This window comes from Microcebus murinus, chromosome 5 (assembly GCF_040939455.1).
Source record: "Microcebus murinus isolate Inina chromosome 5, M.murinus_Inina_mat1.0, whole genome shotgun sequence".
NCBI lineage: Eukaryota > Metazoa > Chordata > Mammalia > Primates > Cheirogaleidae > Microcebus > Microcebus murinus.
Genome location: NC_134108.1, coordinates 18611924 through 18633253, shown reverse-complemented (window position 1 = coordinate 18633253; position 21330 = coordinate 18611924). Strand labels below are relative to the sequence as shown.

Below are 21330 nucleotides of genomic sequence, written 5' to 3'. Positions count from 1 at the left end.
ACACTCCCTTGGAACAAAGAGTTTATCAGGCAGACTAATTATATTATATTTGCTGTCTGAATTGGTCAACAATTACTTGTGGGTGAATTTATTCGTCCAACAAAATTTATTGAGTTGAAACATTGCCCAGGCACTGTGCTGGACAAGGTGATATGGACATGATCCTTACCTTCAGAAAGTGCACATGCCAGGGGAGTATATAGGCATTAAGCAAATAATCACATGAATAAATACATGGTTATATATTTATCTGTATCTAACCATTAGTTCTATGAAGGGAATGAACTTTACAGGATGTGATGATAGAACCAAGGTGGGGGCCACTTTAGATAGGATGGTCAGGGAGGACCTCCATGAGTAAGAGACAGAGCTAAGGGGCTGGAATCTGGATGATCAATAGCAGTAAGCTCAGAAAAGGTAGAGGGAAGTAAACGAGTGAACGTTCCAAGCATAGAAAGCACTTGCTACATTTGAAAACAAATAGTCCAGTGTGGCTGCAAAAGTGAACTGACAAAGTGGCAAGAAGTAAGGCTGGCAAGACAGGGAGGCTGGAGGTCACATGGGACATTTCAAACCATAAACAAGTTTGGGAATTTGTCTTAAGTGTTAGAGGAAACCACTGATAGATTCTTAGCCTGTAAATAAACTGATCCAATTATGTTTAAGAGAACTATGATTTCTAGGTTGAGAATGGATTGGAGAGGAATAACAGTGGATGGGGTGAGACCACATTGAAGGATGCTGCAATAGTCAAGGAGAGAGCCAATGAAGACTTGAATTAAGCTAATGGAAATGAATAGATTCAACACACCACTAAGGAGGTGATATATTATAGGTGAGCAAGTATAAGGAAATAAAATAGTTTCATCATTAATGGGTGTATAAAATATATCTATATTAACTTTCATTATAGATAACTTTTTCACATGTGATACACACACAGGTATGTGCATGCATGTGTGTGTGTGTGTGTGTGTGATTTGTCATATATTTTATTGTTTATCCCTCTCCTTTTACTTGTGTTAACTAAAAAGATCTATAATTACTCCTATTTTACAATGGGTCCAGAAAACAGTCATATGTCGAAGATACAGGTTTGATGTCCTTTCTGATCCTTCAGAATCAAAAGACTCAACTTCTTTGAAAACTAGTATTGATGTTTCTTCCTTGAAGAAGCCTTTCTTATCCTTCTCGATTGGGTGCGGACACTCCCTCCTCTGGCCTGCACGTCAGCACCCTGTACACAGCTGTAATCATTCCTTTGCAGATTTCACTCTTCCAGAAACCTATGAGTTCATTTAGTGCATGGGCTCTTTTCTGCTTACTTGTTTGTCCCCAAAGGCCTGATTTTTCCTGGCATGTACATTCTGGAAGACAAAGAGATTATGTTGATTCATAGGATATAATTCTTATCTCTCTATGTCTGTTGGTGATAGTGGGAAAAGTGAAGAATAGAAATGGCTTATTTGAGTTTCTCTATTTCTGCTATCATCTCTCTGTAATTACTCAGAGGTATTGGAAGCTATAACATGGCAATCATAGAACTTGGCAAGGTGCCATTGGAAGGGCCAAATCAATAATACCTGTGTGGTTCATCACCTTGAGGCTTTTGGAATTGGAATCTCAGAGGGGCTCTAGTCCTAGAAATGACTTACTCTGCACTGCAACATCATAACTCAGGCTTGTCCAAAATGCTGGATTCCTAATATTGGGCTTCTCAGAAATAATGTCTCCTTTCTTGGTTTTTATTGGTGAAGATGAATGGTGATTTAATACCAAAATGGAAAACTGGGTGCTGGCACATTCTTACTTTTAAACTGTTAATTAAATTACGTATTTCTTCATACACGGAAATAGGCAAAGAGATACCAGATATAGATGAAGGGAGATTCCAGAGAATGATTTCCACTCAGGTTCTTTGTGAACTTTCCCTTTCTATTGTATTTATTTATATTAATATCTTCAGCTCTCATGTTCTCATTGAATATGCCTGTCTTCCATGCCCATCCCATCCCCTCTCAGAAGTCCTCTCGCCAAAATGTCCTGTGAAGATTTTGAATAATGGACATAAGGGCTTATTCTCCAGCAGAGGGTGCTTGTGAGTGATCCAGGGATGATCAGGAGAAGCCCCTGACCCCAGCTGTGTTGTGACATTGACAAAACTGACCTTTCCTGCAATCCTCTGCTTCCAGCCCCTCATCTCCTTGGCATCATGATACCTCCAGTTACCCACTGCTTTCAGAAAGATCTGCAAAACCAAAACATGTTAGGATGTCAGGGCTTCAATGAGTTAACTCTCCCAGGGCCATCTTTCTTTTCAGGAGAAAGAGAAAAGTAATGTCTTTCTAATGGTAGAATTGCAGGGGCCTTTGCCAGCACGTTTAATAGCATCATATGTGAGGCTTATCCTGAACCCCCTGGCCTGAGGAGCAGATAAGATGCCCAGTGTCATTTACTGTGCTGTGTTATTGGCACTTCATTGACCGGGCCTTGCTCAGCCTCCCACATAGGCACAGCATGTACTCCTCTCTATGTTCTCCCGGACCCACTGACTCACCTCTACAGGCTTGTACTCAGCGTATTTATGAGACTGTGGGCTTCAGAGTCTGAAAGCCCAGGCTGTATGTCTCCTGTCTCATTTACTGTATGTGAGCACATAAGCAACATTTCCAAGCCTTAGGTTATCTTCTGTGAGATGGCACACTGTAGGTTTCTGAAGACAAAAGGAGATGAGATAATGGAAATAAAGGGCTTCGTTTGGTACCTAGCATGTAGGATTCAAGAAATGCTACCACAATAAATAACAGACTCTCATATGGTGCTTACTATTTGCTGATATTTGCATATATTTAAATCATTTGATTCTTACAACTCTAAGAGGTGGTTACTATTATCTCTATTTTATAGATGAGGGAGCCAAGGCACAGAGAAGTTGAATGACTTACCCAAAGTCCCACAGCTAGTAAGTAGGGGAGTTAGAATTTGAGCCCAGGACACTCTGGTTTCAGAGTACCTGTTTTTCACCATTCTGCAATGCTATCTCTCCTATAGATTGAGCATATCACTTTAAGAGTATTGACAAAGCCATTGGAAAACTCCTCTGCATGATCTGAATCCAGGTGAAATGCAGGTCCAACCTGGGCTCTGTAATGCACAGTGGTATGGAAAGAACCTTTCCTACCATGACACAGAAAACCCGGGCTAGCCTTATAGACCCGTAATAAGAGACCTCAGAGATTATCCAGACAACCCCTTCACTTTATAGAGAAGGAAATTGGAATCGAGGCAGTGCAGGAACTTGCACAATCATGGTTAGAAAGAGGCATAACCACGCCTGGGTTAGGTTTCATAGAACTAAATCCAAGGTTTTTAAAATTCACTACATTTGCTGTCAGAGATTCTCATGCCCTTTGAATTAAAGGCAGTTTTCTCTATATACCCCAATTTCCTTTTGACCCTGGGTAAAATTTTGATTGGGTTAATTGGTATATTTTACTGATAATGTAAAAGACATAAAAAGTGGGGTTAAATGGGAGGAGACCAAGTGCTTAGTAATACGGTTGAATTAATTCCACTGAGCAAAAGGTGGCTAAAAGTAGCTACTTGGAGGGGTAAGGGAACAGCTGTACCCTGCTGAATGTCAGTCCAATGATGCTGGGCAGTATGTCTTTCTATTAGTTCAGGTTCACCTAATGAACTTGCTCTGTAAGTGGACTTATTTTTTTAATATGTTGGCTGTTTCTTCGGAGAAGTGTCTTGTTCCTGCTTTTCCGTGACTGCATACCTAAAAATGAGTATTGGCAAAAATGAATCTGCAGGCAAGATAAATTTTAAATGGTTGCACAACAAATGCTTTCTCTTCTCCTACAGTAATACACTTGTAAAAGAAATCAGATTGGGAAAGGAAAAAGCTGTTGGAAAAAAAACTGCTAAGCAGATGCCTACTTTGAATACTGAGAATATGAAAAATGTTTTGACACGAAGCTCCAGATTATGAAAGAGTGCTGATTCATATTGTTCTAGAATCACCAAATGCTTATGCTATAAGGAACCTTAAAGATCTTCTAGTATGAACCCCATATTTTGAACGCGAACAAAGGAGACAGAATGATACACAGCTCAAGGTCACAGCTAGTTAGAGGCAGTCAAAACTCCTGGCTTTCATCCTGGAAATTTTATTGTGAAATGTCATATAGAGTATTGTATCAGTCTGCTCAGGCTACTCTAAAAAAATGCTATAGACTAGGTGGCTTAAACCACAGAAAGTTATTTTTTCACAGTTATAGAGGATGGGAAATTCAAGATCAAGTGTCCAGCTGATTTGGTGTCTGGTGAGGGCTTGCTTCCTGGCTTGCAGATGGTCACCTCTCAGTGTGTCCTCACATGTCCTTCTTTGGTTCCTGCTCACAGAGTGTATGAGCTCTTCAGTGTCTCTTCTTATAAGGCTTCTAATCTTACTGTATTAGGCCCCCACCCATATGCCCTCATTTAACCTTGAGTATCTTCTTATTGGCCCTATCTCCAAATATAGCCACACTAGGGATTAGGGTTTCATCATATACATTTTGTTTGGGTTATCATGGGAGTGGGACTGGTGGCTTTATAAGAAGAGGAAGAGAGATCTGAGCTAGCACGCTCAGCCCCCTCATCATGTGATGCCCTGCACCACCTTGGGACTCTGTAGAGTCCCCACTAGCAAGGAGGCTCCCACCAGATGCTGTCCCTTGACCTTGGACTTTTCAGCCTCCATAAATGTAAGAAACTTACCCAGTTTCAGGTATTCTATTATAAGCAACAGAAAACTGACTAATACAATCCTCATATTTGACCCTCATTGTTATGACATGGCTGGTGTACCTCCAGGCTCAAGTCCATTTACTGGCATAAAAATAGAAGAAGGGACAAAAGGCCCAAGAAGCAGGCCATCTGCCATCTGACTTTTTCAAAATTTTTACAGAAGCCTCACCTGGCAACTTCTGTTTAAATCTCCTTGCCTGGATCTAGGTCACTTAGCTTGTCTAGTTGCAAGGGAGTCTGGGAAGGGAGATGACTTTCACTATACCCAGTCATTGCAAACAAAGTGAATATTTTTTAGTAAAGAAGGAGGAAATGGATAATGTGTAGAAAAGAGTTTGAAACATAAAACATCCTGAGGAAAGTAATTCAGAACCATAGGCTTTAGGATCAGACACATCTGAATTCAAATCCCAGCTCTGACAATTTTTTTGGCCAAGTTATTTTATTTCTCTAGACCTCAGTTTCCTTTGTAAATGGAGATGATTACAACAAAATGAGGGAACAAAGTTCTAGCAAAGATTAAATAAGATGAGTCAAATGTAAGTCCTCCATAAATGCTGTTTTATATCATTGTTTTAGTATCATGAGACATTAGTGTTGCTTATCCTTCATGGACCAAGTAAAACTTTGATTTCTTTTAACTTCAATAGACAGAATGTTCAGGACACCAAAACATTGAAGATGGTTAAACAGGTTTTATTCAGTATTATGCCTTATTAAAAATAATGCCAAAAAGATATTTAGACATTATTCACTCTGCCTCTCACCTTTTGCTGAAAGGGGAGTCATCAATGGGCCAATGAACCTGGCCTCAACCTGAGGTGTTTCCTTGTGTTGGAGAAGAAATGACCAAGCCTGCAGCCCAGCCTTTGTAGGAAATTTACAGCAGACAGACAGTGTGTCCTGAGCCTTTTATGTCTTTTCTTAGAGCAGAGGCTCAGTCGATTATTACATCTATATCTCCCAGACTCAGTGTCATTAATCCTTAAATTTAAAAGGGAAGAAAAAGGTGGCAAGAGTTGGGGGAAAACCAACAAACTGTTTCTTTAATAAATTTGGGGGACTCACATCAAATTTCAGGATTTCTAACAGGAAATCTGTATACGTTACACATGGTGTTTCAATCCAGGTACGTAGCTATTACATGGAGTAGCACATGGCCTATGGCCAACTTTGCTTAAGAGCAGTCACTAACACATTAGCATTTCTTATTTCCTTTAGGAAGAAAAATTGTTACATAGGCACTATGAGAGGTTCAGTTTCCTTCTGGGAAAATTTCCCAAATACCCTGTACTAGACATGTTTGACATAGTATTCAGTTTTCATTCCTCTGCATTTGTACTCCAAATTAATTTTTATTGACAAAGTAATACATGATTATTGTAGATAAATTAGAAAATAAAGATAATAGAAATATAAAAAACATAATTACACAATGCTATTGTCTAAGAGAACCACTGTAAACATTTTGTTGCATATTCTTAAAACTTTCTAAATATATGTAAATGTATAAATATACATTTTTAAAATTGGCTTTATATTTTAAATAGTATTTTTAACCATTTTTGCACTTAACAATATGACACAAATATTTTCCATAACATTGAATACAATTGTAAATCATCCTTTAAAATGATCGAAAGTATTCTTTTTATAAATACATAATGATTATTTAAAACAACCTCCTTTTGTTGGACACAAATTGGTTTTTGTTTTTGTTTTTTGTTATTGTTTCCAATTATGTGCTGTGATGAAGATCTTCATAACTAAAACTTGTTAGATAATAAAATTATTTTCTGAGTCAAAGGATATGAACATAATTTAACATAATTTTAATATTATTTGTGGCATTGATATTGCAAATTTTCCACCAAAAACATGGGAACAGTTTCTCACACTATCAGCATGAACTCTTGCCAACTCTGAGTATTATCATTAAAATGTATACACAGTTTTAGTGCGTCTGAGTATGTGCGTGTGTATTTTGGAGTGCTTTTTCTGCATTTGTTGCTAGATAAAATGTTTCTAGTCTTGATTGTGTACCAATGACACGTAGGTAGGGATAATGAACAGATGTGATAGGGCTGCCTCTGTGAACCTGCTTCCTGCATGTGGAAACTTCAATGAAAAAATGCTGGGTTTTTGGTTTTTTTGCAAGAATGATGATCGTTTTCTGGGGGGGTATTTTTATACCACTTAGATTTTTCCTTCTCTTAATTTCTTTCTCCATTTCGTAAAGAATTTGAGTTAGAGAATCGACGAATTGGGTCATTGCGTAAAGCTCTAAATGGATACAATGAGGCATACATGTCTGTAAGTCTGTAACTCAAAGCAGACTCAGTGATAGAGACTCAGAATAAACAAATGTAGACTTTCAATTCATTGTTTTGAAGTAAAACACCAAAAACTCAAAAATAAAAAACAGAAGAACTTCCTTCGTGCAAATGTGGCAGAAAAAAAAATCCAGGGACAACCTGGACACAAGGTGACCATGAGTGGAGAGTGAAGCACTGCGGTAAAGAAACAATCACGAGCTTGGGTTTTATAAATGGGAACATGGACGTAAAAGAAGCTACAGCTCTTAGGTCAGTGCTAAAGTTTTATGTCCACTTTTAGATTCTACAACTATAGTGAGGCATGGAAAATATTTCCTGCATTTTTCTATGCTTTGGGAAATTTATAGTCATTATCACATATAATTTAATAATCAGAACAAGTTTTTGGGATGTATATTATGACCTTCATTTTACACAAGAGAGATCCAAAACTTACAGAAGAAAATACTGTAAGGTTATCCAGCTCTTTATTGAGGATCTAGGATTCAAACTAGGTTTGAGGCTGCATCTGAGGGTCATCCTTGTAATCACCAGGTACAATGAGAACACCATGCTGAGGTCACAATTAAGCAAATGGACAAAGATTACTTGGCCTCAATCTTATTGCATAAAGAAAAATCCAGTTTGTGGTAAATGTCTGTCTTCTGCTTGGGTGCTAAATCTGTTTCTGCCCAAACTGGGATAGTTAGAGGTGGGGCTAGAAAATTGCTGGTAAAAATGATTCGTTTTTGTTCTCTGTGATTGCCCTGTGAGGCAGTTCCTTCACTGACCTTGTGTATAAATTTCCTTGCATTCTACCACCTGGGAACCCTGAGGCAGGTGGTGACTCACTCACCTCTGCCTGACCAGACTCAGTGCTGACTGTGTTAGAAGACCCAGCAGGTGTTTGGTTGAAGGCAGGAGAGCCATAACATTTTCTAGGTATTAAGTGGGAGAACAAATCAAATTAAAAGTTGCTAGGAAAGTTTAAAGAAATAGGAGTTGTTTCTCTGCTGGGAGGAGAGAAAGCTGAATTTTGACTTCTAGAAGAACGCCCTCTACCCAGGATAATATAAGAGATGCTAGATAATCATTGTTTTTTGTAATTGTATATATTTTATGCCTCTACTTTTATACCAGTACTATGCATTTTGGTTAGTATAGCCTTGTAGTATAAATTTGAAATCAGGTAATATGATGCCTCCAGATTTGTTCATTTTGCTTAAGATTGCTTTGGCTATTTGGGCTCTTTTTCTGTTCCAAATGGAGCATAGAATTATTTTTTTGTAGATCTATGAAACATGACATTAGTATTTTGATTGGGATTGCATTGAATCTGTAAGTCATTTTGGGCAGTATGGATATTTTAATGATGTTATTCTACCAATCCACTAGCATGGAATGTTTTTACATTTGTCATCTATGATTTCTTTCATTAGTGTTTTGTAGTTCTTCTTTTAGAGATCTTTCACATCCTTGATGAAATACATTCCTAGGTATTTTATTTTCTTTGTAGCTATTGTAAATGGTATTGAGTCCTTGATTTGACTCTCAGCTTGATGTTTATTAGCATACAGAAATGCTACTGATTTGTGTATACTGATTTTATAGCCTGAAACTTTGCTGAATTTATTAATTCTAAGAGTCTTTGGTGGAGTCTTTAAGGTGTTCTAGATACAAGATCATATCGTCAGTGAAAAGTAAAAGTTTGATCTCCTCTTTCTTGATTTGAATACTCTTTATTTCTTTCCCTTTCCTGATTGGTCTGGCTAGGACTTCCAGTACTATGTTGAATATAAGTGGTGACAGTAGGCACCCTTGTCTTACTTTAGTTCTTAGAGGGAATGCTTTCAACTTTCCCCTTTTTAGTATGATATTGGCTGTGATTTTATATAGCTTTTATAATTTTGAGGTATGTTCATTCCTTCTATACCTTGTTTGTTGACGGATTTTGTCTTGAAAGGCTGCTGGATTTTATTGACTTCTTTTCTTGTATCTATTGAGGTGATCATTTGGTCTTTGTTTTTGCTTCTGTTTATGTGGTGAATCGCATTTATTCAGTTGCATAAACTATCCTTACAACCCTGGGATGAAACCCATTTGATTGTGATGAATTATTTTTTGATATGCTATTGAATTTGGTTTCCTAGTATTTTGTTGAGGATTTTTGCATCAATGTTTATTAGAGATATTGATGTGTAGTTTTCTATTTTTATTGTGTCATTTCCTGGCTTTGGTATAAAGGTGATACTGGCTTCGTAGAATGAGTTAGGGAGTATTCCCTTCTTCTTGACATTATGGAATAATTTCTGTAGGATAGGTACCAGTTCTTTTTTTGTAGGTTTGGTAGATTTCAGCTGTGAACCCATCTAGTCTGGAGTTTTTATTTGTTGGAATATTACTGCTTCAGTCTCATTGCTTGTTATTGTTCTGTTCTGAATTTTTTATTTCTTCCTGATTCAGGCTTGGGTGATTGTTTATTACTAGGAATTTATCCACTTCCACTACCTTTTCTAGTATATTTGCACAGTGGTTTTCATATTAATAGTATTCCCACATGATATTTTGTGTTTCTGTGGTATTAGTTGTAATGTCTCCCTTTTAATTTGTGGTTGAGCTTATTTGGGTCCTTTCTCTCCTATTTCTGGTTAAGCTAGCTAAAGATCTATTGATTTTGTTCATCATTTTAAAGAACCAACATTTTGTTGGTGATTTGTGTTTTCTGTTTGTTTGTTTTGGTTTCGTTTAGTTCTGCTCTGAGATTTGTTATTTCTTTATGCTACTAGGTTTGGTTTTGGTTTGTTCTTTTTTCTAGTTCCTTGAGGTGTGACATTAGGTGGTTAATTTGTAATCCCTGCCTTTTTTTTTTTATTTTGGCATATTATGGGGGTACAGATTTTAAGGTTTCAATAAATGCACATTTGTCCCCCTCCCCCCACAAGTCTGAGTCTCCAGCATGACCATCCCCCAGATGGTGCACATCTCACTCATTATGTATGTATATACCCGCCCCCCTCCCCCCTCCCATCTGCCCAATACCCTATTACTGTAGTACCTATGTGACCACTTAGGTGCTGTTCAGTTAATACCAATTTGCTGGTGAGTATATGTGGTGCTTGATGTAAGCATTTAAAGTCATGAATTTTCCTCTTAACATTGCTTTTCTTTTATCCCATGGATTTTGAAATACTTGTGTCAGATTATAATTCAGTTTTAAAAAACTTTTGATTTTCATCTTAATTTCATCATTGACCCAAGGATTGTTCAGCAATAGGTTGTTTAATTTCCATGACTTTTGTAGATTTGAGATTTCTTCTTGTATTGTTTTATGGTGTTATTTCACTGTTATCTGTGAAGATACATGGAAAGATTTTAATTTTTCTGAATTTTCTGAGACTTGTTTTGTGAGCTAACATATGATTTATACTGCTTAATGCCCATGTGCTGATGAGAAGGAAGTATATGGGTGTAGAATGTTCTGTAGACGTCTGTTAAGTCTATTTGTTCTAGAGTTCTGTTTAAGTCCTGTGTTTCTTTGTTGATCTTTTGCCTCAATGGTCTTTCCAGTTCCGTCAGTGGAGTGTTGAAGTTCCCAACAATTAAGATATTACTGTTAATTTCTTTGGTTAGATCTAGTAGTATTTGATTTATGAATCTGGGAGCTCCTGTGTTAGGTGGATATATATTTAGGATTGTTATATCTTCTTGCTGTATAGCTTCCTTTATCATTATATAATGACTGTCTTTGTCTTTTTTTTTTTTTACTATTGTTGATTTAAAGTCTATTTTAACTGATATGAGAATAGCTACTCCTGCTCACTTTTGTTCCCATTTGCATGGAATATTTTCCCCCTCCCTTTACCTTGAGTCAATGAGTATCCTTGTGAGTTAGATGGGTTTCTTAGAGATAGCATATATTTGGGGTGTGTTCTTTCATCTGTTCAGCCAATCTATATCCTTTACATGGAACATTAAGACCATTTACATTTAATGTTATTATTGATAGGAGAGATACTGTTCTGTTTATCAAGTTGAATGTTGCCTAGTTGCTTTGTTTTATTCCTTGTGTTGCTGTTTTATAAAAATTGTGAGCTTTAACTTGTGAGTATTTTTATATTGGTGGGAATTGATTATTCTTTTCTGTGTATGGAGCACTTTTAAGCATTTTCAGTAGAGCAAGTCTAGTGGTGACAAATTCTCTCAGTGTTTTTTTTGTCTCAGAAAGACTTTATTTCTCCTTCATTTGTGAAACTTAGTTTTGTAGGACACAAAATTCATGGTTGGCTGTTATTATGTTTAAGAAGACAAAAAATGGGACTCCAATACCTTTTGGCTTGTGTATTTTTGCACCCTTTAACTATCTCCTCTTTATAACCTTCCCCCACTACCCTTCCCAGCCTCTGGAAACCATTATTCTCCTATCTCTGTAAGATCAAATTTTAGCTCCTGTATATGAGTGAGAACGTGTGATATTTGTCTTTTTGTGCCTGGTTTTTCTTAATATAATGTCCTCCAGTTCCATCATTGTTGTTGCAAATGACATGATTTCATTCTTTTTTATAGCTGAATAATATTTCATAGTATATACATACATTTTCTTTATCCATTCATTCTAGCAAAAGTGTTCTTCAAACATGGAGAAATAAAGACTTTCCTAGAATTCTTTTAAAAATGGGATATTTTATTTGTTCAAGATATGCCAGGAGGCAAACCAGTCAGTTGGTAGAGACTGGTCTATGACCAAAGGAAGCAGATCAGGAAGGGATTCACCATCAAAGGAGACTAGATATACCTGAAATAAGGCAGGAATTAAGAGTGTCTAGTGGACAAGACTAGTGGATCTTCCAAAGTAAAAACATTCATTTTTTAACAAAAATTAATAAATATCTACATATTTTCCCATGTGAATGTTTCCCTTTATATAACTGATGTGTAGAATGTAAAAATGAGCAAAGTTGAATACAGTTGTTTGACCAAGAAAGTATATGAAGATGTAATAACAGGATTTGAATGGAGTTCCACATGATGGTTGAAATGTGACTTTTACCATCAAATGAAGCTCAGATTATTTCTTAAATATGTCCCCCATATTTTAGAAGTAGAAGGAAAAAATCAGTATATGACCTAGTTTTCAGTGCTTACTTTTTTACCTGTATGATGTCAGTTCATACAGGTAGTTATGAAATCCAATACAATTTTATTTCATGACTCAGTGAAACTTAGCTACCAAATCACTACAAATCATTGTTTTACAAATGAATTTCTGTTGACTTGGCTGGATAATTATCATATTCTGACTTTTCAAAATCATATGTAGCTTAGAAAACTCTGACTTGTAGCCATTGTTTTTTTTTTTCTTCTGAAATAGTTTCAATTGTTACCCCCATTTTCAGTGCCTTTCTTAACTTTACCCCCGTATAGATAATAATGCCCATTTCTATTATTTTAAAGTACTTTTATTATCATTTAAATATTGTAATAGAGATTTCTTTGTAAACCCCATGTTCTCCCTCATAAATATCCCCATCAATTCTGTCTAGAAGCTTAGTTTAGAGCATATCTGAATTTACTCTCTGTAAATCGTTTTTGTCACATAACTAAGATAAAAATTAAGATTTTTCCAACATAGTACATTTTATATTTTATGGACTTTGTCAGATGCTACTCACCCTTTCCTTTCATACTCTCTAGGCTTTAGGCAATATCACAACAGCGATTAAGTTTATTACAAAATCTGTTATGAAGTCACAACATATAGCACATTTCCACTTTGCTATCTGGTAGTGGTGTGCCAGATGCCTGACTAGAAATCTTTATACAGTGTCATTCTATAAATCATGAACCTTTTGCACCAATGGGACTCCTCTACTTATTGCCTCTAAAAATATCTCTTGTGGATTCACATTCACTCCCATTCACTCCCATTCACCCTGAATGCCAACCTCTTGCTCACATTCTTCCAGGCCCAGTTTTAGTCCTACTTTTCCCAAGAGGTGTTCTATGATTATCCCTGTTCTCTTATCCTAAAATCTAGCATTATGCTATTTTTCTCTTCTCACATAGCATATATGACTCAGTATTATGATATTTTGTGTGCTTGTGTCATGCCCTCACCCTTATGTTTTAAGTTCACAGAGGAAGCAGCATGAAATGGTGGTTGTGAGCAAGAACTTCTGAAATAGATGTTAAATTCTAGATCTGCCACTGTGTCCCCTTGGGCAAGTTCCTTAACCTCTTTGAGCTTCCATGTCCTCACCTGTAAAAGAGGGGTTTGTAACTTCTATACAAAGTCATTGTGATGAGTAAATGAAATGCTTAGGTGTGTAGCTCAGTGCCAGACATAGTAAATATTCATCAGATTGAAGGCAGAACCAATGTCCAATATTTCTTGGCAACTGTTAAAGGGCAGAGCACAGGGATTTTTTTCAGGTTAAGAGTTCAATTAAATATTTGCTTATTGAAGGAAAATAAGCAGCTCTCTACCAGCCTGAGTGTTTACAGTTACATGGCCTTTTTATTTTTTAGGGTTTTATTGTAAGTCACTTTCCTATATATTCACAACTTTCTTCAAGGCTACAGATACTAGATACAAAGAAGTTATCTAAATAAATTCTTCAATAAGAGGACAGGCAAGGAAATGCCTGAGTGGCAGAATGTGGGGGAGGGGGCAGAGGGTGGGCTTGTGACAGAGTGTATTATTTTCAGGCTGACATTGTTTGCTCGTGATCTGGTAGACAGCTAAAGAGTACACGTCCCCTAGTTTCTTTCTATTTATGGAAAATCTGTTTATATTTTAAGTCTCAGAACAAGTGGCACTTCCTTTAGGCAGTTTTCCTGATTCCTAATCCATAGCACCTCTATTAGATACTTGTACTTGTCCTTGTCATGCCATTAGTTCTGTTGTTAGTAAATTAAAGTAAGGCAATTTTAAGCTCAATGGGGATGGTTTCCCTTTCATTTCTTATGCTGTTTACATCTACTACTGTGATCAATATAATGGGTACAATAGGGTTGTTTTGACAACCAAATCAGATAATGTTGACAAATGTAATTTTTAAAGTATAAAGATTTATAAAAGTACAAGTTATTGTTGTTCTTCATACATTAGGGCTACTGTCATAGAAATTTATACATGAGTTTGGAGCCTTTTAAGCATCATGAGAGAAACGTGCAGTCTAAACATAGTCCAATGTGTAATACTTAGCTCTGCCTCAATTTCTATATAGTTAAGACTTGCTGCCCAAACAAGAACATGTACATTCAGAAACTTGAACAAACATTTCATGGAATCAATTGACCTATTCAGACATTTTAAATTATCAAAACATACACATTTAATTGCTTTTTGTTATTAGGAGAAATAAGCAGTAACCTAAGAGTCAGAGCATGTAGAACTGTTCCAGTTTTAACATCAGCAAGCCTCATGCCCATTCATGACAATTTCACCTTTCTCTGCCTCAATTTCCTTGTCTGTAAACTGAGGGGTTGGTACCGAGTGTGTCTAAGGCCTTTACTAGATTTAAAACGTAAGGATTTCCTCATTCTAATGCAGAGAACATTCTTGCTCATTTAACCTGCAGGTGTTTTGATAAAGAAGCAAAATCATTTTTGTGATTGAAGTGCAGGGGTGGGCACCTTAGCAGTAAAGTTATTCTCCTTGTAACATAACCTTCTGACAGACTGACAGTGACTTTTGCTGAGAGAGTCTGCTGGTGATGTCTATTTACCTTGTAGATTCCTGAACCTGCATTTATTGTTGAGAAAGAAGCCTCTCTGACTTCCTTCCTCATGCCCCCTTCTGCAGATGAAGGAGGCATTCACTTGCCAGCTGCAGTGTTCTGCCTTATAATCAGTCAGTGTCTCTTGTCTGGACTGTGACATGCTTCCACAGTCCATGGAACTGAGGAATTTTGTGATGTGTTAATGCTTCCATTTGGGCTTCACTGGACTGAATTAGGTCACTGAAAGTGGTTGAATTAGGAGGAAAATACATTAATTTGATCATTTAATCTTATAAAAAAGGAAATAAGAAAGCTTTTCTTTCTTTCAAACATACAGGAATATCTTATTAGGTTTCATTACAATGCTCATGAAACTTTTATAGACATTGAAATTTAAGTCTTAAAATCTTTTTTTTTAATACTATCATTGTTTTCACAATTATTTGGACTAAATAATTGTTACATTTACCTGATATTTATCTTAAAAAATGTGAAAACCACAGCCAAATTGTCCACTAAAAGTTTGAACTGTTTTCATCATGAGTGAACATATTTATATCTTGCCATATTGAGTATTATTTATCTTTGAAATTCTGGCATTCTAATAGTGTCTTGTTTTAAAGGTACTCTTGGTAATAAAGTTAGTGATTTTTTTCATATACTTTTTACCCACCTTTACTTATTTGGTTTAAATTGCTTTTGTTTATAACTTGTGTCTATTTCTCTATTGGGCTATTACAATAAATGCACTTTTTCTGTGCATTTAAGTATCTACAACTATCCTGAATACTAAAGATATATCATAAAAAGTGTCCTCATGGAGCTTACAGTCTAGGAAGAAGAGGAAAATATAAAAAACAAATCAGTGATATTACAGTATTGTACTACATAATAAAATTTTGATTCAACAACAGACTACATATATGATGTTGGGCCCATAAGATTATAATGTCATATTTTTACTATACCTTTTCTATATTTAGATATGTTTAGATACACAAATACAATTGTGTTACAGTTGCCTATAGTATTTAGTATGGTAACATGCTGTACATGTTTATAGCCTAGGAGCAATAAGCTATACCATAGATCCTAGATGTATAGTAGGCTGTACCATCTAAGTTTGTGCAAGTACACTGTATGATGTTTGTACAATAACAAATTCACCCTATAACATATTTCTCAAATGTATCCTTGTCATTAAACAACACATGAATATACTGATGTAAAAACAGAGGGCATGCTCAGGATTTACCGGGAGTCTATTTTAAGGTAACTGATCAGAAGCAGCTTTTCAGAGAAGGTGATATCTTTGTTGAGATATGATCGAAAAGAACATCGGGTAGCAGAGGATCTTTTACGGTGATGGAAACACAGAGGCATGGATGAGTTTGGGAAGAGAAAGATGGCCATGGGGCTAGAGAAGGTGAGGGAATGGAATTGGGAAGAGATGGGGCCAGAAAATTGGATTCAGTTAATATGCAGCTAGGGAGTTCAGGGAAGGAGTTTTATTAATAGTTTCATTTCAAGATTGGAATGCAATCCATTGGGAAACAATTGGAGTTTTCCATAAAAGGGTGACCTAATCTTATTTATGCCTTAACAGATGACTTTGGTTGCTAAATGTGTAACGAATCATTGGGAACCACAGTGGGAACAGGGATAGAATCAGGAAGCAAGGGCAGCTGTCTAGAAAAGAGCTGATAGTTACTTGTTATAGAAGAAGCTGTTGGTGGCCTATCTAGATTCCCTTTACCTGCTGGGTGCACCAGCTGCTGGGTGCACCTTTTCTACTATGAGAGAAGGCTTCTACCAGTCCCAGTTGTCTCCTTCCTGAGCAGCTATGCCTCCTCTCTCCTCTTGTAGATCTTAGCCAATGACTGACTGATGGGGAGGCTTCCTTGTGTGAAGGTGGGGTTAATGCTATGATATCAGGTGCATTTGCACTTCCTTGTGGGAGCAGCCTGAAGCTGATCTTTAGCTGAGATGACATTTCTGCTTAGCTCTGTCCTCTTGTCCTTCCCTGCTTCCCTTGCTCCTCTTTTCTTCAATAAGTTACTTGAATAAGGATCTTCATCTCAGGCTCTGTTTATAGGGAACCTGGCCTAACCCATAGTTTAGGGTGGCAGAGGTTGAAACAGAGGAGAGGGAATGGATTAGAAATGCTCCAGGAATAATGTCTACCAGAATGAGTCTGGAATATGAGGAAAAGACAGAAATCAAAACAGTTCCTAAATCTTGTTATTGAGCAACTTGGTGGGTAAAGGCATTATTTACTAACAGGAGATGTCTGGAAGGAGAAGATGTTCAAGGTTGAGAAGGGAAAATTTCTATTTTGGTTTTTAGATTTGTAAGTTTGAAATGACTATAAACAAATATAACAGGCAGGAAATTGGATAAACTAGTCTTTTGCTCCAAGGGGCAGTTCAGTCTAAGATCATATTTGGAATTTAAGTGTGGTATTCAAATGGTATTTAAACGCATGCAACTAAATGGGGGTACATAGGACAAGAGTATAGATGAAGAAGAGAAAGTTTCCTAGGACACAGAATCCTAGCATGACAACATTCATGGAAGCAGAGAAGGAAAATCCAGCAACTATACTGAGGAGGGGTCAGTGAATGGTAAGGAAACGAGGAGAAGGTTGTGTCACAGAAACCAAGCAAATAAAATGTTTCAAGGAGGGTATGACTAACCGTTGAATGCAGCTTGGTGGGGGATGAAGATGAAGACAGATAACAGATCATGAGATGTGACAGGAGGGAGATTACCAGTGACCTTGACAATAGAAGATTTTTATAGGAGGTGAAGGGTTTGCATGTGGCCCAGCTCATCAAGACGTACACATTAAATGTGTACAATGTTTTATACATCAATTGCACTTCAACTAAAAAAAAAAGGAAATGTGAGATGAAGAAACAAATATATTGACTGAGGCAACTATTATTGCTGTGAACTGGATTAGCAAATGAGATAGGACCTTAAGTGAGGCAATGAGTCCAGGGATGTTTTTCTTTTTGATTGATTATGCAAGAGAAAGGGATTAACTGCAGGAGAAAATCCTTGAATAGATGAAGGTAGTGGGATCTAGTGCCTGTGAGCAGGGACTGGCTCTATCCTGAAGCAGACACATTTCAAATTTGTAACTGGACTAGAAAAATTCCAGAGAATATAAACGCCAATGAAGAAATGTTTGTAGATATTGTAGTGGGTAGCTGAATTAGTTTTTGTCTAATTGTTTCTGTGTTCTTATTAAAATAGGAGATGAGGACCCCAGCTGAGATGTGGGGTGGAGTGGGGCCAGTAGTTTGGAGATTTGAAGAGAGAAGAGTAAGGATGAAATAATCATGTTAAAGACTAAGAAAATTTATTTACAGGGATTATATAGTATAATTTCCTTTTACAATTGAGTATCCCTTTTGATATGTGTGCTCATGGATTTTAAATAAAACCAGTCAGCAAAGTGGTGAGTTTTTTTTCCAGCCACATTTAAATGCCCAGGTGTACACATGGAATAGGTGGATGGTTGAGTTTAACTAGCACTAGGGTTTTGTTAGGAAAACAAAAGGGAGTTAAGGCATTTGCAAGGGAGTGATTATGAGGGTAGAACATGAAATCTAAGCTGGGCTAAGGGGGCAATGAGAGGGAAGATGGAAAAAACTAGCAAGGTTAATGGGGTTGAAGTTTTTTATGAAGTTGAAGAAATATTGCAGTAAGGGCAGTAGAATATATGAGCTTGAAAGATAATAGGAGGAAACAGAGTCTGAGATGTTTGACAACTGCATTCAGAGATATCATAGACATCGGTGATAACAAGGTCAAAAGTGTGACCATGGATGTGTGTGTGTGTCGCAGGAAATATCAATGGAGGGGGGAGGTTGAGGAACTGCAAGAACATAGTATTGGCTGCATCACCCACATGGGCAGTAAAATCCCCAAACTTGGGGAGAGGAGTAGGGAGCTAGAGGCTCCTAAGATAGGGGCTAAAGTCGTCAGGGAACTAGAGAGATGGGGAATTGGCAAAATGTGATGTTTCTTTTATTTCATTGATTTTTATGAGTTTTCAGTTTTTAAAGTGTAGTTTATCATAAGAATAATATACAATAGAAACCAAAATATAAGGCACAAATCTCCCATAATCCCATTGCTTAGTCAGAGGATGGTGGATTTTGACTAAGCCCTCCAGCTGTGTCTGGTCTACTGATCTCCTGCCTGGTCAGGTGTTCCTTTTGTTTTGCCTACTCACTCTTCATGGAAATGTTGCAGGGCTTTGTATCACCCCGAGTGGCTGCCTCTTATCCTGCAGCCAGCTGAAGTGAGTCTGCAAAGAAACAGGCCTTCCCCTTGTGCTGGTATGATCTCCCCAGCCCAATGTGTCGATCTCTCCTGCATGGTTAAATTCTGGGACAACCGCTATTAATCATGCTTGTACAATAGACCAGCAATCCTTCTTTTCACAAAACTTGTTTCATCGTGAATGCCCTAGCTTAGGTAATTTCTCATTATTTCCAGAGTTGATTAGTTACATTTGATTACTCTCTTTAATCCAGCCAGATCTTCTTTCAGTCCTAGTTATATTTACAAATTATTTGGCAAATCTATTCTCTCCATTCCCTGTGACTAACAAGTCCTTATTCCAGTTTGTAAGTGGCATTGCTGCTATGGTTGTCTTGAACATCTGCTGATTGTTTCTGGACAGGGAATTATGGGGAGAGTGGAATGGACGCTTTCAAAGAGTTGGCTGCCCAGGAAGGCCTCTGCATTGCCCATTCTGACAAAATCTACAGCAACGCTGGGGAGAAGAGCTTTGACCGACTCCTGCGCAAGCTCCGAGAGCGGCTTCCCAAGGCCAGAGTGGTGGTCTGCTTCTGCGAAGGCATGACTGTCCGAGGACTCCTGAGTGCCATGCGGCGCCTTGGTGTTGTGGGCGAGTTCTCCCTTATTGGAAGGTAAATCTCTCTCTCTCTCTCGCTCTTTCTCACTCTCTCTCTCTCTCTCCTACATACACATGCACATATACACACGTACACATACACACTTTGACACACATATGCTTCCTTTCACAAAACTGGACTTTCTGTCTTCAAAGTGGGCACTGCAGTGCTGAGCTGAACATTAGTTCTGGATGTAGTTGCTGGTGGGCATACTGACACCTTCCTGACAGGTAAGAGCAGAGCAGTAGATAATAAGATGGTGAGACTTCTTCAGAAAAAGATGGGAAGCTATTTGCCAGAATGTGTCTTGTCCTGGAGAATCATTGTTTTCATTTGCTTTGCCCACTCCCAAGCCAATGTGTATGTCTTCCTACTTCCTAAGCATAGATATCTTAACAGGGTATTGGTGGATGAAGGGCAGCGGTAAAAATGGAAAACGTGTATTAAGGTTTGAAATGTACAGAGTTGGTCTAATGCAAGTAAAGATACGCAGCTGAACTGTGGGACTTGATAACATAATCTCTTGTCACACTTATGGAGGGCTAATATGGATGCTTTTCAGCACTTGATATCTGAAATTGTAGGTGGTAGGTCCCAAAATCTCTGCACTCTTTCTAGGTCATAAGTATGTGTGTGACAATAGATTTTCAATATCATTGTGTTTTTTGTGGGGTTTTTGACCTAACAGGTATCTTGTTTATTTGCCATCTTCTAATATTGCATGAAAGAACTGCTCAATTTTTTCAAGGAACCTACTAATTTTACCTAAGTGAAAGCCTCCAGTGGTCTTCAACCCTGTCACACTCACCTTCCAGATCTCTTCACCTCCTTCCATTTCTTCTGTTGGCTAGATTACAAACATATTGCAATCTAGTGGTTGAAGGACCTCAACCACTGATCCTCTGCTCTGGGAAGCTGGGTACTAATGGTGTAGACATTCTCACTGGACCTTTTCCTTTTGTCCTTGTGCTGTGGTTATAATTGTAATAGCAGTAAGAATAATCTTCCCATCATCTGGAATTAGAGGTATAAGACACACTTCAGAGACTTTTAAGAAGAATATAGGATAGAAATACAAAAAAATGAATAAAGAAACAAAGAGATACTCTCCAGGCACGAGGAAGCATGGAGCCAAGATCAAAGTATAATTCATAATTAAGATAATTGCTGAATGTGGGTAAAATTGGCTCACTGGCAAGAAGAGTCAATTTGGCTTCTTCGACATAGAGCAGTTTTGTGAAGCCACTTAAAATGTTCATAAGAATGCAGGCCTTTTAAGAAGGAGGATTTAAACAAGGTATGTTATTTCTTTCAGGAGTGAAAAACATGTGAGTAGCATTGTTGAAGTGTTACATGGAGTAATGTTCTTACTAGATGCACCAAGACAGATGGTGTACAGATATCCAGTCCTTTCTGTTGCTTATATAAAATGACTGCTTTTATGAAGGGTGCTTGTTTTAAAAAAAAAAACACAAAAAAACCCCTCATTTTTATAATTTACAAAACAATAGTCTGTGTTGCAAAATTTATTCTCTTTAATATCCTCAAAGAGGCTATCTACTC

General features: G+C 37.3%; 1 protein-coding gene across 6 annotated transcripts in view; it reads left to right on the top strand.

Moving 5' to 3' along the window:
* Positions 1–21330, top strand: part of GRM1 (glutamate metabotropic receptor 1) — a 423752-nt gene that overhangs the window by 142745 nt on the left and 259677 nt on the right. For all 6 annotated transcript variants that reach the window (XM_076002883.1, XM_020287254.2, XM_076002885.1 and 3 more), the window contains exon 5: positions 19533–19782. In XM_076002883.1, the coding sequence (XP_075858998.1) occupies positions 19533–19782 (250 nt within the window). The remainder of the gene's footprint in view (positions 1–19532; positions 19783–21330) is intronic.